The sequence below is a fragment of the Oncorhynchus clarkii genome, chromosome 21 (assembly GCF_045791955.1).
Source record: "Oncorhynchus clarkii lewisi isolate Uvic-CL-2024 chromosome 21, UVic_Ocla_1.0, whole genome shotgun sequence".
NCBI classification, from domain to species: domain Eukaryota; kingdom Metazoa; phylum Chordata; class Actinopteri; order Salmoniformes; family Salmonidae; genus Oncorhynchus; species Oncorhynchus clarkii.
Genome location: NC_092167.1, coordinates 31,845,368 through 31,859,994, shown reverse-complemented (window position 1 = coordinate 31,859,994; position 14,627 = coordinate 31,845,368). Strand labels below are relative to the sequence as shown.

The 14,627-nt window shown below is 44.4% G+C and overlaps 2 protein-coding genes across 2 annotated transcripts; one reads left to right on the top strand and one right to left on the bottom strand.

Annotated features, from left to right (window-relative positions):
* The first annotated feature begins 379 nt into the window (after nucleotides 1-379).
* LOC139378892 (testis expressed 261) lies at nucleotides 380-6,190 on the top strand. Its single transcript, XM_071121480.1, has 6 exons — nucleotides 380-606; nucleotides 3,940-4,019; nucleotides 4,382-4,535; nucleotides 4,762-4,829; nucleotides 5,572-5,674; nucleotides 6,041-6,190. Exons 1-6 carry the CDS (start codon nucleotides 537-539, stop codon nucleotides 6,154-6,156), a joined length of 591 nt encoding a protein of 196 aa, XP_070977581.1. The 5' UTR covers nucleotides 380-536; the 3' UTR covers nucleotides 6,157-6,190.
* On the bottom strand, nucleotides 6,182-11,866 carry LOC139378891 (ankyrin repeat domain 53). The gene is made up of 4 exons (XM_071121479.1): nucleotides 11,442-11,866; nucleotides 11,127-11,291; nucleotides 10,713-10,833; nucleotides 6,182-10,492 (listed from the first exon to the last, which is right to left on the bottom strand). Exons 1-4 carry the CDS (start codon nucleotides 11,591-11,593, stop codon nucleotides 9,908-9,910), a joined length of 1,023 nt encoding a protein of 340 aa, XP_070977580.1. The 5' UTR covers nucleotides 11,594-11,866; the 3' UTR covers nucleotides 6,182-9,907.
* Between the last annotated feature and the right edge of the window lie 2,761 nt (nucleotides 11,867-14,627).

Here is a 14,627-nt window from a genome sequence, read left to right as displayed (position 1 = left end):
TTCAGCATACATTTTTCATTGTTTTTTTGCCACTCAATCTCAAAGGTGGAGGATTTTTAAATAATGTTGCTACTCTCTTCTGTGTAGGTGTGTCTCTCTCTCTCTGTGTGTGTGTGTGTGTGTGTGTGATGAAATCAACAGAAATAAAGTAGCTTATTAATTCTACTATATTTCTACCACTGTCTCACTATTAAGATTCTACTGTTATTTAACCATTTACAGCATACCTGGAAGACCTGAAGGTAATAGCAGCACATTCATTTCTGATCGTTTATTCCAGCTCGAGCTGTAAACTACAGAGCGCAGGCTGCTCCCCCTCTGTCCAAATGTGCTGGAGTTCCTCCGACCATAACTGGCGCTGTAGCCACAGGGGCACACTGGATCCTGGAGACTGCAGCGCTTTCCTCAATGTCCGACTGCCAGTGGGGCGAACTTTGACCAACCACCAGTTAGCTAAATTATTTCGTAGCACTTACTGTCACTTTTGTTTTTAAATATATATATATATATGTGTGTGTTGTTTTACATGAAACGAGATGTGGTTTATTTATTTACTAAGTTGGCTGTCGTTGGTGATACAGATATCTTTCATCACACTAGCAATTGGTGAGTTTACTTTTTGAAGTTGTTAGCTACAGTAGCTAGCATCGCCACATTACCTTCTTTCACACCCAGCCTATCGATGCATGCCAATTCGGCCTGGGCTCAGGGGTGCAAGCAAAGTGACAATCAACAATGTGGCAGAATAAACTTTAATAACTTGCCAGTTGGGATAATAGTAGAAATGTAGTTAACAATGCTAGGCACATAACGTAGCGTGGCAAATTCCCATAGCTAGCTACAGCTAGTGTGTGAGCTAACAGCCAACTGGGTAGCTAAAGTTAGTTGTGATTCACAATCCAACCAAGAGAGTTAAGCAAATCTACTTGTTTTCACGTGCAAAGTTAATAACCAATCACTACAGTAATATATTGGCTCACCTGCGGCGTTTCATCCAGCCTGCAACTGGTGACAAACCTTACCCAATGTTAACTACCTATTGCTGGTCCATACCTATTGCTGGTTGTTGTGCAAGGGGCTACTAGTAACTAACTAGTTAGCGAGTATATTTACCACAACACTGCTATTTAAAAAATCGCAAACTGACGTTATTGGAAAGCCAATCGTATAACGCAATAGGTGGATAGAAATGTCTGGCACGTAACTGTTCGACGGTTGCCCTAATGTCACGCCTATATTCCAAGCAGCGGAGCTGAGTGGTCGTAAATCCCGCTTGCACACCGCTCCATTCATCGAAATCGCAATTTAGCCAACACTCATCTATTTGTGTGACTACCTGGACCTACCATTTCGTTTTTAAGTATTGAAACCAAACCATGTGATTTCGTCATTTCAAATAGGCTACATGTCGTATTAAAGAGCATATACAGTGCATTTCCACATTTTGTTACATTACAGGTTTATTCTAAAATGGATGGGGGGGGATCCTCATCAATCTACACACAATACACCATAATGACAAAGCGAAAACAACAGGGTTTTTAGAAATGTTTACAAATTAATTAAATAAACCATCTTATTTACATAAGTAATCAGCCCCTTTGCTATGAGACTCGAAATTGAGCTCAGGTACATCCTATTTCCATTGATCGTCCTTGATTTGAGTCCACTTGTTGTAAATTCAATTGATTGGACATGATTTGGAAAGGCACACACTATATAAGGTCCCACAATTGACAGTGCATGTCAGAGCAAAAACCCAGCCATGAGGTCAAAGGAATTGTTCGTAGAGTTCCGACACAGGATTGTGTTCTGGGGAAGGGTACCAAAACATTTATTCAGAATTGAAGGCCTGCAATAACAGTGGCCACCATCATTCTTAGATGGAAGAAGTTTGGAACCACCAAGACTTCCTAGAGCTGGCCGCCTGGCCAAATTGAGCAATTGTGGAGAAGGGCCTTGGTCAGGGAGGTGACCAAGAACCCGATGGTCACTCTGACAGAGCTCCAGAGTTCCTCTTTGGAGATGGGAGAACCTTCCAGAAGGACAAGCATCTCTGCAGCACTCCACCTATCAGGCCTTTAAGGTAGAGTGGCCAGACTGAAGCCACTCCTCAGTAAAAGGCACATGACAGCCCGCTTGGAGTTGGCCAAAAGGCACCTAAAGGACTCTCAGATCATGAGAAACAAGATTCTCTGGTCTGATGAAACCAAGATTGAACTATTTTGTCTGAATGCCAAGCGTCACGTCTTGAGGAAACCTGGCACCATCTCTACGGTGAAGCATGGTGGTGGCAGCATCATGCTATGGGGATGTTTTTCAGCGGCAGGGACTGGGAGACTAGTCAGGATCGAGGAAAAGCTGAACGGAGCAAAGTACAGAGAGCTTCTTGATGAAAACCTGCCCCAGATTACCCAGGACCTCCGATTGGGGTGAAGGTCCAACAGGACAACGACCCTAAGCACACAGCCAAGACAACGCAGGAATGGCTTTGGGACAAGTCTCTGAATGTCCTTGAGTGGCCCAGACTTGAACCTGTTTGAACATCTCTGGAGAGACCTGAAAATAGCTGTGCAGCGACCCTCCCCATCCAATCTGACAGAGATTGCTCCGCTCCGCTCACATACTCTGATTCCAAGGACCATTGCTTTGTTTAAAGGCGAATTGGCTCTGGAAGCCAAAACAGCCAAATACTCCCCTCTGTGTGGGAACCCTAACCATATAAAGGTGTGTACTAATTTAAATAGAAAAGTATTTTGCGCTGATATGAAGATACACTCCTTATGCTTCCAAAACCGTACCGCAACCGATGCGTGTTTAACTTTCGGGAAGATACTATTGTCAATATTAGTGATATGGGAAAAAAGTCGATAGGTAGATATCGGGATATTATTTTTGATGATCGCAATACCTTTTAGAATAGTGAGAATTGCAATACATATCGCATCGGCACCTAAGTATCATGATAATCTTGAGCACCCTGGCAAATCCTAGTCAATAGGCGCTAAAGCAGTTAGCGTGTATGAATGAATGGGGTAGAAGTCATCTGGCTTATGCCCTTGTTTAAAACCAGTCTCCTGGGCTAGTAGGTTTAGCTGTGCAGATGGGCTGACAAATTCTACACATTTTTGACGTGTTAAGTGCATGCGCATCTGTAAACCTAGAAGATAATACTAGTTTGAAAGTCGAGTGAGTGAACTTTTGTCACAGGCTGTTTAGTTTTATCCTAAAATCCAATCTGATTGGACAGCTGTCACTTATTGTCCGGCATGTCTATTTTAGCAACTAATGTCATCATGATGTAGTAATCACCAATAACCGGTAAATGAATATAGTCCATGTGGATTTAATGCGAATGTGTGTCAAAACAGCTCTTGAATCTCTTGTTCAAACAGTGAGTGAGTTGGCACTGCAGGCAGTGAGGTGGTAGAACGAAGAGAGAGAGCTGTCCGATGCGGGATAATAAATAAATAAAAATGTCTGCCTGTCATGCCTCGCTATGAGTTTCACCGGCACTTGGGCATAGGGTTCAAAAGTGCACTCTGTGTGTTTAGAAGGCCGGGTGGGCATGGAGTACTTTGCCTTACGTGACGAGATGCAGATCCTCCGTGTGTGTGTGTGTGTGTGTGTGCTGTCACCCCCTTCTCTTTGACGTAATTGTTCTGACTCGTTTTAGTGCTTTTGCCTCAAGTAGCCTTTTCTGGAAGCATGTTAGTAAATGTCTGATTCTGTCTAGGCTACCTTCAGTTTTTCAGGGGTTATTTTGGGTCTTGTGTATGTGTTTGTTTGTGTGTGTTTACTGCCGTGAATGTTGTTTACTTATTCATCAATCGATCTCATCCCTTGTATGTCACAGTGCTGTCTATGGACAAGCTGGTAAATGCATTTTGTTGGTTGTTTTTATTTTATTTATTAGTACGTCTCTCCTCCCCCCCCCAGCTGCTGGCCTGTATTATTTGGCAGAACTAATAGAAGAGTACACAGTTGCCACTAGTCGAATAATAAAGTACATGATACTGGTGAGTAGTTTCTCTTGGATGATATCTAACACAGTGAATTTGACCGACCATTTCCCAGAACACTTCGGCCTACAGTGTACACATTCAAACTACCTCTCTACAGTAACCGATCAGTCTTACAGCCTAAATATCTTGGTCACCTACCTGTACATTCATCTCTTCTGAACAACTCTCCCCTTCTCCCCTTTTTAACTTGTTAGGTGACCCAGTATTCCCATATGTCCTAGGCCGCATTCAATGTCCAGAGGCCTATGAATAAAAATGTTGCACTATATGGTGAATAGGGTGGCATTTCAGATGCGTCCTATACCGCAGAGGGGAGTAGTACTACTAACACCCCTGCTCTGTGTACTGTACTTTAGTTCTCTACAGGTGTTCTGACGGGCCTATACCTGTTTGAGGGCTTCCCATGGCTGATGATGGGCTGTGGTCTCTTCACCAACCTGGTGTACTTTGGCCTCCTGCAGACCTTCCCTTACATACTGCTGAGCTCACCCAACTTCATTCTCTCCTGTGGTGAGCATCAGAGGCAGGCAGCAGCTGAGGCAGGAACAAGTGTATAGTGGCGATAGCTTTTCTAGATGTAAACCCCAATCGATAATATGCAGGGCCTGGAGTTTCTTCCCTGGTCATGTGGCCTAATTGAACTGATCGGTGCATGCACTGTAATTTAAAAAAAAATACACTTCATCCCTCCTACATCTTTGTCTTTCTCTCCCCCCGCTCTCCCTCTTTTTCTCAGTATTGGTGGTGTTGAATCACTACATGGCTTTCCAGTACTTTGCTGAAGAGTATTACCCCTTCTCAGAGGTAAGCCTAGGACGCACACACACACACACACACACACCTCTGAGGTAAACCTAATCTGTGTTGATTACTCCTGAGCTCTTATGAGCAAAGTATTGCAGGGTACATCATATTTTATTTACTTAGCAAATGACATAATGGAACTCTGAGTGATGGCTCAAATACTCAGGGTTGGGTAGGTTACGTTCCAAATGTAATCATTACAGTTACTAGTTACCTGTCCAAAATTGTGATCAGTAACATAATTTATGGATTACACCAACTCAGTAGCGTAATCAGATTACTTGCAGGTACTTTTGGATTACTTTCCCCTTCATAAGAAGACAATTTTTTTGTTGTTGTAATCAGTTACTCCCCAACCCTGCAAATACCTCACCTAGGGCAAAGACAGTTGCGATGTGTAATGGGAATATTTAAACTGAATGAAGTTAATATTCAAAGACCGAGGACCCGAGGATTTATCATTGTTTTCTCTGAACACTGATTCTGTTGTACGTGACAAAGTCACTGCTTTTTCTTTTGCCCTTCATACAAAGCCTCTCAGGCCGGTGTTTACAGAACAGCCGTCTGCTGATTAGGACCTAGTAGTCATAGGCTATATGTTTCGCTATGATCAGGAAAAACTCTGAGCCCTAGTCGTAAACTCTAAAGGCTGAGTATTTCCTTGTCAGGAATCACTCCTGTCCCTGTAGCTCCTCTCTTCACCTCCGTTTCTCCTCAACTCCATATCTTCTTCTCCCTGAAGGTCCTGGCGTACTTCACCATCTGCCTGTGGATCATCCCCTTCTCCTTCTTTGTGTCGCTATCGGCGGGGGAGAACGTGCTTCCGTCCACCGTGCAGCAAGGAGGTGAGCTCTTAAGGCGAAGTCTGAAATGACACCCAATTTCCTGTGTAGTGCACTGCTTTTGACCAGAGCCTTATGATACGGATACCTAGTCCTGTTCAGTAGGGCACACACTTAATTACAATGGAAAACGTTTACCAGGAAAGTACGTTTTCCCCCATATAACTAGTTCCGTTGAATGTTGTTTTCTCCCTGCTGGACCCCACCCAGATATAGCACGTTCAGGTACCATTCCCCCCCAGTTGTTCACCTCTTAGCCAACCAGGTTCTTTTACTAAAAATGATTTAACTCTCTTTCTCAACAACTTATCTGGTTAGATAAATTCAACACATTTCAACTTTATTTTTCTCCTCTCTTTCCTTCTCTAGATGACGTGGTCTCAAATTACTTCACCAAGGGCAAGAGGGGCAAGAGGTCTGGCATCCTGCTCATCTTCTCTTTCCTCAAGGAGGCAGTGTTGCCTAGTCGACAGAAGATGTACTGAGGCTCTACTCGGGGGGGGGGGGGTTGGGGGGTGGTAGGGGTACAAGGGTATATTTGGGAAGGGACGAAAGGAGAGGTGGAAGAAGAGCTCATCGTACCAGAGCAGACGAGAGCTTCCCGTTATTGCGACGGACTAGCAGCAGTGTGTTTACAGAACTTGTACATCTCTCATAGTCGCTCTCTTTCTCCCTCTAGCGCTGTCTGCATCTGAAATGGCACTCTGTTGCCTATATAGTGCACCATATAGTGAATAGGGTATCCATGGTTGTCTGTGATGATGGTGACTGCAAACAAAGAACTGAATGCCTCCCTGGCTCCTGTTCTCCAGCTACAGTAGGTGTCTCAAATAGGCTCTCTTCTGCATCAGACTATTCTGTTCTGTTAAAAAAAACAACTAAAACCAGTGTTTCTTATTGGACAAGTTCATGTTGTCCCCTCTGGGTTTTAGTCAGTTGGAGGTGGAGGGCAGGTTGAAGGGGGGAAGAGGGCAACAGGGTTGGCGTGAAACGAGGCCTAGACCGGATCACTTGTTTGCGTCCCAAAGGTCACCCTATTCCCTACATGGTGCAGAGTCCCATGGGCCCTGGTAAAAAAAATAGTGCCCTATGAAGGGAATAGGGTACCATTTTGGGAAGCAGCCCTTGTGTTGTGTGCTGGGTCGCTAACTCCCTACTAGTATGGGGTCGCCTACTAAGCCAATGTTTGTACGTGGCCGCATAGGAACAAATGAGTTTTTCTTTTGTACCGTTCAACAATCATCAATGACTCCATGGCTCTCAAACTGCTCATTCTCTTGAGCCATTCAAAAGAAGAAAAAGAAAGCTGATTTTTCTTTTGTATGTCAATTGATTAAAAAAAACCAGAAACAAACTAACATGCCCACGAATACTTATGAATCTGTGATAAGGTAGTTGACGTGCAATCATTTTTGTACGCTTGTTATGGGTGAATCGGGTAAGTTTGGCGAGAGAAACTGCGAAAGTGATGTGTAGCATTGCTATTAAAGAGGCAGTTATATGGTGTGAGACTCATCACTGACTGTGTGGAAGATAAATGGTATTTTCGCTGGGGTATGGAATTATTGGATCCCTTGATAAAGATGAGCAACAAAAACTAAAGTAAAAAATACTAATACTGAGCTAAAATAATGTGTTTATACTAGATGATGTGGTCTCATTGTTTGACAAGTAACAAAAAAATAATCACAATTATTGCACGCCCTGCTTTCAATACTCCAGCAACCTCGTCCTTTGCGAGGATAATGGCACAGACTTTTTCTAAATGTTTTATGAAATTGGAGAACGCATTGGGAGGGATCTTAGACCATTACTCTATATAGAATCTTTCCAGATCCTTGGACCTCTTTTGTCTGCGCTTAAGGACTACACTCCAATTCAAACCACAAGTTTTCAATGGGGTACAAAGATCTAGTATGGGGTACATTGAAAAATTATCGGTTTTTTTTGTGGTCAATTAACAATTTCTTTGGATTTTGATGTGAGCTTGGGGTTATTGTGTTGCTGGAAGATTAACTTGCTGCCAAGTTTCAGCCTCCTGGCAGAGGCAAACAGGTTTTTGGCTAAAATGTCCTGATACTTGGTCAAGTTTATGATGTCCTTAACTAGGGCCCCAAGACCAGTGGAAATAGCCCCATAACATCAAAGATCCACCACCATATTTTACAGTAGGCATGATGTGTTTTGAGTATGTATTTTCATGTCATCTGACCATAGCAACGATTTGGAGTTTACTAAACAACGTTGGCACTTGAATTTGAACCTGTGCTATGGTCATATGACATAAAAAATAGAGCTCTTTGGACACGCCCACCAGCGGTGGGTTTGGCCTTCGAAAGAACAATCATCCCTACGGGGAAGGATCTGGAAAGATTATGAATGGAAGAATGGTCTAAGATCCATTCCGATGTGCTATCCAATCTCATAAAACATTTTAGAAAAAGGCTCAGTGTCGTTATCCTCGCAAGGGGAGCGTGCTAGGGTATTGGAAACAGGATCCAATCATTTTGACCCCTATATTTGTGGTGTTGATTTAACTTGTTAAACAAAATCTCTTTCTCTGAGCAATTGTATTAGTTGTAATAGCCTCCCGAGTGGCGCAGCGGTCTAAGGCACTGCATCTCAGTGCTACTGTAGAGATGTCACTACAGACCCTGGTTCGATCCTGTATCACAACCAGCCGTGATCGGTAGTCCCATAGGGCAGCGCACAATTGACCCAGTATCGTCTGGGTTAGGGGGTCGGCCGTCATTGTAAAATAAGAATTTGATCTTAACTGACTGGCCTAGTTAAAGGTTAAATAACTAATTTACAGTATATTTTATACACTTTTTTTTTTGCTAATCTTTAACAAGGGATCCAATAATTCCGGACCCCACTGTCAGACTTAATCAATGATTGGCGGTGAGGCAGTTAACATTTTACATTTAAGTAATTTATCAGACTCTCTTATCCAGAGCGAATTACTAGGGAGCAACTAGGGTTAAGTGCCTTGCTCAAGGGCACATCGACAGATTTTTCACCTAGTCAGCTTAGGGATTTGAACAAGCAACCTTTCTGTTAACCTGGTGTGAGACTCAATATGTGAACGGTTATGTGGAATTACTTTCCTGGGTTGCGTTCACTGGGTATGAATTGTTTAAACACTTCTAACAGAAAATAAGCGTTGTTATTGGACTTATGTTTAGTAATTTCTCCGTTCCAAAAAATTGATCTCCCACTACTGAACTGAACATGACCCTGCTTTTGCAAAGTACTCTATATTGATTGTGTGCTTTCACTATACGTGTATGTTCTGGGGCTAGCGGCAGTTGGGGGGGCGAAAGGTTGAGCAGAGGTCAGGACATGCCATTGCTGGGGTGTGAAGTGATTCTCAGGAAGTGTGAGCGTTATGATGACAAAGTAAGCGGACAAAACCACAACTCCCACCTCCACCCCCTTACCTTCTTTTGACAAGCTCTCACCTGCAGACCCAGACTAGACCCTGAGGGAGTGTCATCAAGACAGCAGGCCCCCAATTGTGACAAGTGACCCAGGTTACTGTTGTCTCAGCCCTGTGTCACCCCTCCCTTACCTTCGCGCAGGAGACCGAGGAGCTCCAACCACAGAGAAGTAGCTGGAGACTGGTGAACTCAGCTGCTGTTCCACTTATGTATGCATAGCCAGTTTGACATTGGGATGGGGGAGCCCTATAATGACACGAAAGCACTTAATTGGGACAGCAAGCCCAGAGTGGAAAGTTACAGGGTAGTCCTTATTTCTCCTGTATTCAACAACATACATAGATAGTATATGACTAATTACAATACCCATTTGTAACCATTTTCGGGAGTTAGCTCTGACATTGCCAAACAATCCTTGTACGCCTTTCATAATCTCTTGACAATGTTTATTGGACAAGAATATACAGTATTAATGACACCAGTAATGTTTCTCAAATATCACACCTTTTAATAATAAAAATACTCCTGATATGCAAAATCTATGTTTTTCAGAACACCACTGTCCAATCACCTGTGATGCTTGGTGACAGTAGAGTCAGTACAGTGTCTCTCCATTACAGTAGAGTACGACTGGGAGAAAGTGGATCTCCACCACTCCTTAAAGTAGAAGTTGCCCCCAACCACAGATCAAGGATCAGATTACCCTACCTGCCATTCTAACCTTAACACTTAGAGGGATGAAAGAAATCTGACTGGATCATTGGTTAGGGGCAACTTCTACCTCTCCATCCAGTCAGTAGTGGCCAGGCTCCAGCTCCTCAGCCAGGTGCATGGCCACCTCTGTCCAGGGAGAGGTGTTGGGTCCTGGGGAGCAGCCGAGGCGCGGCAGATCCAGCACATGGTTGGGCTGGAAGTGGTTGGGCGAGGCAATCCTTGATGGGAAGGCAGCAGAGAACAGCCCCCTCTGAAGGACATCCCAGGGCAGGTTGGGGACCGACTGGGGTGACCCGTCCCACTTGGCAGTGTACTGGGGACGTCCATCCCCACGGGCCCTGCAGAGAGTTATGCTGCGCCTCAGGTCGGGCTCTGGAGGGGACCTCTCGGGCTGGCTGCTCAGACGCACCCCCTGGGGCCGGGAGACAGAGGCCGGCGGGGGTTTGGAGGGGTTGGGGGAGATGTTCCAGGCCTCCCGAGGAGGGGCCCCTGGACACTGCCTGTGGCAGACCTTGGTCCTCTGGCTTTGTGGCCTCTGGTCTGGGGAGAGGCAGTGGGCGTGAGCCTGGTTCCATGTGGCCATAGGCTGGGCCCAGAGGAGGGGAAGGCCTTTCTTATCGGCCCATGCCGTGACCTTCTCTTCCATCAACTTCTGTCTCCCCACCTGAGGGAGGTCACCATAGAAACATGGACACGGAGGAGAACCAGGTAACAATCGTTAGGGAAAAAGTAATGATTCCTTTTTGATTAAATTCAAGCGTTTGAACATTTTAACATTGATGACAGTATTAGATCTATGTAACTCATGAGTAACTTCCTATCAGTAAAATTTTAACAGTAATAATAACTGCATTGTGTTTTTCCACACAGTAGAGTAGACAAACCTTCTCTATGTTCTCGGCCCTCCTGTGCATGTTGAACAGGTCCCGCCGAAGGTTCTGCAGCGCCTTGCGCCTCTCCATCTCTCTTTTCTTCTCGTTCTGCCACATAGAGTCCTTCAGAAACCTGGCCACAGTCAGTCACACATACAGTCAAGTAAAGTGTCACTTCTGTTAAGAAATAAGCGGAGTAAACTAATTGTCATCTGATAGGTGGCGCCACTCCTAGGCGCCACTCACCCCTCAGCTGATCTATGAATATCTCTCTGACATGGGTGTATTAACTGGTAAGTACACAACTTGTTACCCCTACTACTACACCAAACCTGTCAAACAAACACACACACACATCTCTTTCTCTATACCTCTATTTCTGTCTTTCTTTCTCTCTCGCTCTCTCTCACACACACATACACACACCTGGCGATCCTTCTGTGGCACCAGATGCGTGCCAGTTCCAGAGGTGTGTGTCCTCGGTTGTCTCGTGCACCAGTGTCTGCCCCCGCCTGCACTAGACTCTTGGTACACTCCCACAGGCCCTCGGTGGCAGCCAGGTGGAGGGGCGTCAACCCTGTGTCAGTGGCTCTGGAAATGAACCAATACACGACTCTCTTAAAGTACATCATTACCACCTTCTTCATCTTCACTGTCATTATCACCATCGTCGTCATTATAAAGGTAACGCTCATTATAGACATTGGGATAATGTTGTCAGAGCAAGAGATGATGTCGTACACGTTTGGCAGGGCTCCATGCTCCAGTAGGTAGGTGAGGCAGGCATGGGAGTGGGGTCTGCTCTTGGCAGTGAGGACCATGTGGATGGGTCTGCGGCCCAGGGGGCAGCTGGCGTTTATGTCCACCACTTGGGATGCCAACAGCAGCTTCATACACTCCAACTGCCCGTGTAGGCCAGCCACGTGGAGCACCGTCAGACCCTAGTGAGTGTGTGTGTGTACATATAGGTATGCAGGCGAGCACTGTGTACTCAGACAGGCACAAAAGGGCACACAAGTGCAGACGGATGGACACACGCTCAGACAGACACAGACACTCAGCAGGTCAGTACAGCCACAGATAACATGTTGGAATGCATAAATATAAACAAATGACTAGCACTTCAAGAGATGGGGTTATTGAATTGACATCGAGTCAAGCCGTCAACACAGTGCTTGATTCACCTGTTTGTCGAGCTGCGTTGGGGACAGCGCCCGCTTCAGGCTGAGTCGCAGCCAGTCACGGTCCCCCGAGGTGGCCGCCTGGAACATGTCGCTGTCCGGCGGAGCCTTCACCAACCGCCGCACCAGCACCACCCCACCACCTACCCTGGGCTTACTGGAGGAGCACATTATCCAGTCACTCAATAACAACAATCAGTCCAGGAACAGGTTGAGAATAGGAATAAAAAAAAGTTCGTCTTTAGTTTTTCAAATTATAGTTCGATAGTTGGAAATAAACTAGTAAACCCAGGCTCTGGTTAGCCTAAACGTCTGCCAGCATTAAGGCGACTCCTTGCTCTTGGGCGGTGCGCAACCACTAGGCTAGGCTACTTCAAGTTGCGCTATAACTTCTGATAAATTACAGGCACGAAGGCTTGGCTACAATGTTACAGTGTTTCAACGGGTTAAATGTATAGCTACAAAGTAGTCTAGCAAGTCCGGATACAATTTTACCACATAGTAGCCATCTTTAGGTCGATAACTTTCCGCGTTTGTTTATATGTTCCATGGTTGCTATGGTTATTCTTCATATTGTTCCACTGTTTTTAAGCACAACAACTCAACAAAAATACAATTAATTGTATTTATATTACTCAACAACCCAAAACAGAACATTGCAACAGAACGATGCATGACAGATAGAAACTTTCCTATTTAGAATCAATTTGATTCGAACACTTACTTTATCTTTCCAGAATTCAGAAGTTGTCCTTGTAAAAGAGAATGAATTGAAAACATGCGCATTGTTAATGTTCCAGTCCAAGAATATAGAAATATTTTACATGGCTCATTATCGCAGTCTAGTGTGGAAGGCAAATCAATTATGTCAATTTGTGTGTGTGTGTGTGTGTAGAGGCGTGGCCAAGAAACCCCTCGGGTAGAAGGAATCCGGGCCTGATCCTATTGCTTCTGTTATTGTTCCTCACTCACGAAGCCTACAGACGACTGGGCTTTGTTTTTTAAGGGCTATGAAATGTGTTGAATTAAACAAATAGCCCAGTTCACAGCAAAGGCAGTTCTAGCATAGTTAAAATATATATATATATATATATATATATATACTGTATATTATCAGTAACATACATAGTCTTACATCATAAAGAATTTTCCCCATTAAAGTGGTCATCATTTCAACACCGACCTTCCTATCAATGTGGTAAATCGTTTCAATAGAGGCCTCTGTTTTTTCCCTTTAATGTCTATGATAAGCCTACAGTAGGCTATGACATGACATGATACACAAATCTGGCACATTGACCCACATGGAATTTGTCTAATTACTAGCCCAATTAACAACATCCAGGTCAATCTAATCTAATGCCAGAGGCCTGAGTGGTGCAGCAGTGTAAGGCACTGCTTCTCAGTGCAAGAGGCGTCACTACAGTCCCTGGTTCAAACCAGGCTGAATCACGTCTGACCGTGGTTAGAGTCCCATAGCGCTGTGCGCAATTGGCCCAGCATTGTCTAGGGTAGGCCATAATTTTCAATAAGAATTTGTTCTTAACTGACTTGCCTAGTTAAATAAAGGTAATAAAATTTTGCCTTCATGAGGTAAGATGGAGTGTCTCCTGTCATGATACTGGGAAATGGATACTTCCATAGAACCAATGGGATTCCTATAGTTCAAGCCAAAGCCCTGGGCAGAGGCATTGACAATGCATTGGCTGGAGCATGTGTTGTCATTGACCGTGTATGGGTCTGAGGTTTCAGAGCAAAGTAAGTATGAAATCGGTCGATTCTGTATGGAACCAGTATTGGAGGCCTGCCTCGCTGAAACAACCTGGACTCAGGGGTAGACGTAACATAGTAAACTAAAATTTGGGACACCCAAATGAGTATGGTCTGTTAAGTTTGGTATGGTCCATCATCTATTTCATATTATGAATTCTAATTTGTTGTGGGCAACTTTAGCTTGGTGGCTAATGTTAGCCAGGTTAGGGGTTAAAGTTAAGGTTAGGGTTAGGGGTTAAGGTTAGGTGAAGGGTTAGCTAACATGCTAAAAAAGTATTAAGTGGTTGAAAAGTTGCTAATGAACTAAATGCTAAAGTTATCCGTGATGATATTCGAAAAAGCAACTTTTGGGTGGCTAAAAATTTGCGTTATATGCCTACCATCCACCCCAACCAACCAACCAACCAACCAACCCCCCTCCTTTCATTTTAGTAACCTTCTGTCTTATGTAACCATACCAAACGTAACACTAAGTGTCCCAGTTTTTCATTAGCTATGTTACGTCTAGTCTGTGAGAGCAGGCTGGCTAAGAATGTGACAGGAGAGGACAGTGGTGTGTGTGTGTATCAGTGGAGGCTGCTGAGGGGAGAATGGCTCATAATAATGTCTGGAACGGGGCAAATGGAATGGCATCAAACACCTGTAAACCATGTGTTTGATGTGTTTGATACCATTCCTCTGATTGCGCTCCAGTCATTACCAAGAGTCCGTTCTCCCCAATTAAAGTGCCAGCAACGTCCTGTGGTGTGTATGCATGTGTGCGTGATCGTGCACGCACGCACGCGCGCGTGTGGTGATACTCTCTATGTTTCTGTGTGATCAATGCTCTCATCAGAAGGGTTGCCTAGTCTGATCATTGATTATTGACCGAGTGAATTCTGCCTATACCCGGGAGAGATGGACCTTGGTTAAATCTGATAATACTTTACAAAGTATGTGTCATGGCAATACTGTACCTTCACATGAAAGCTGA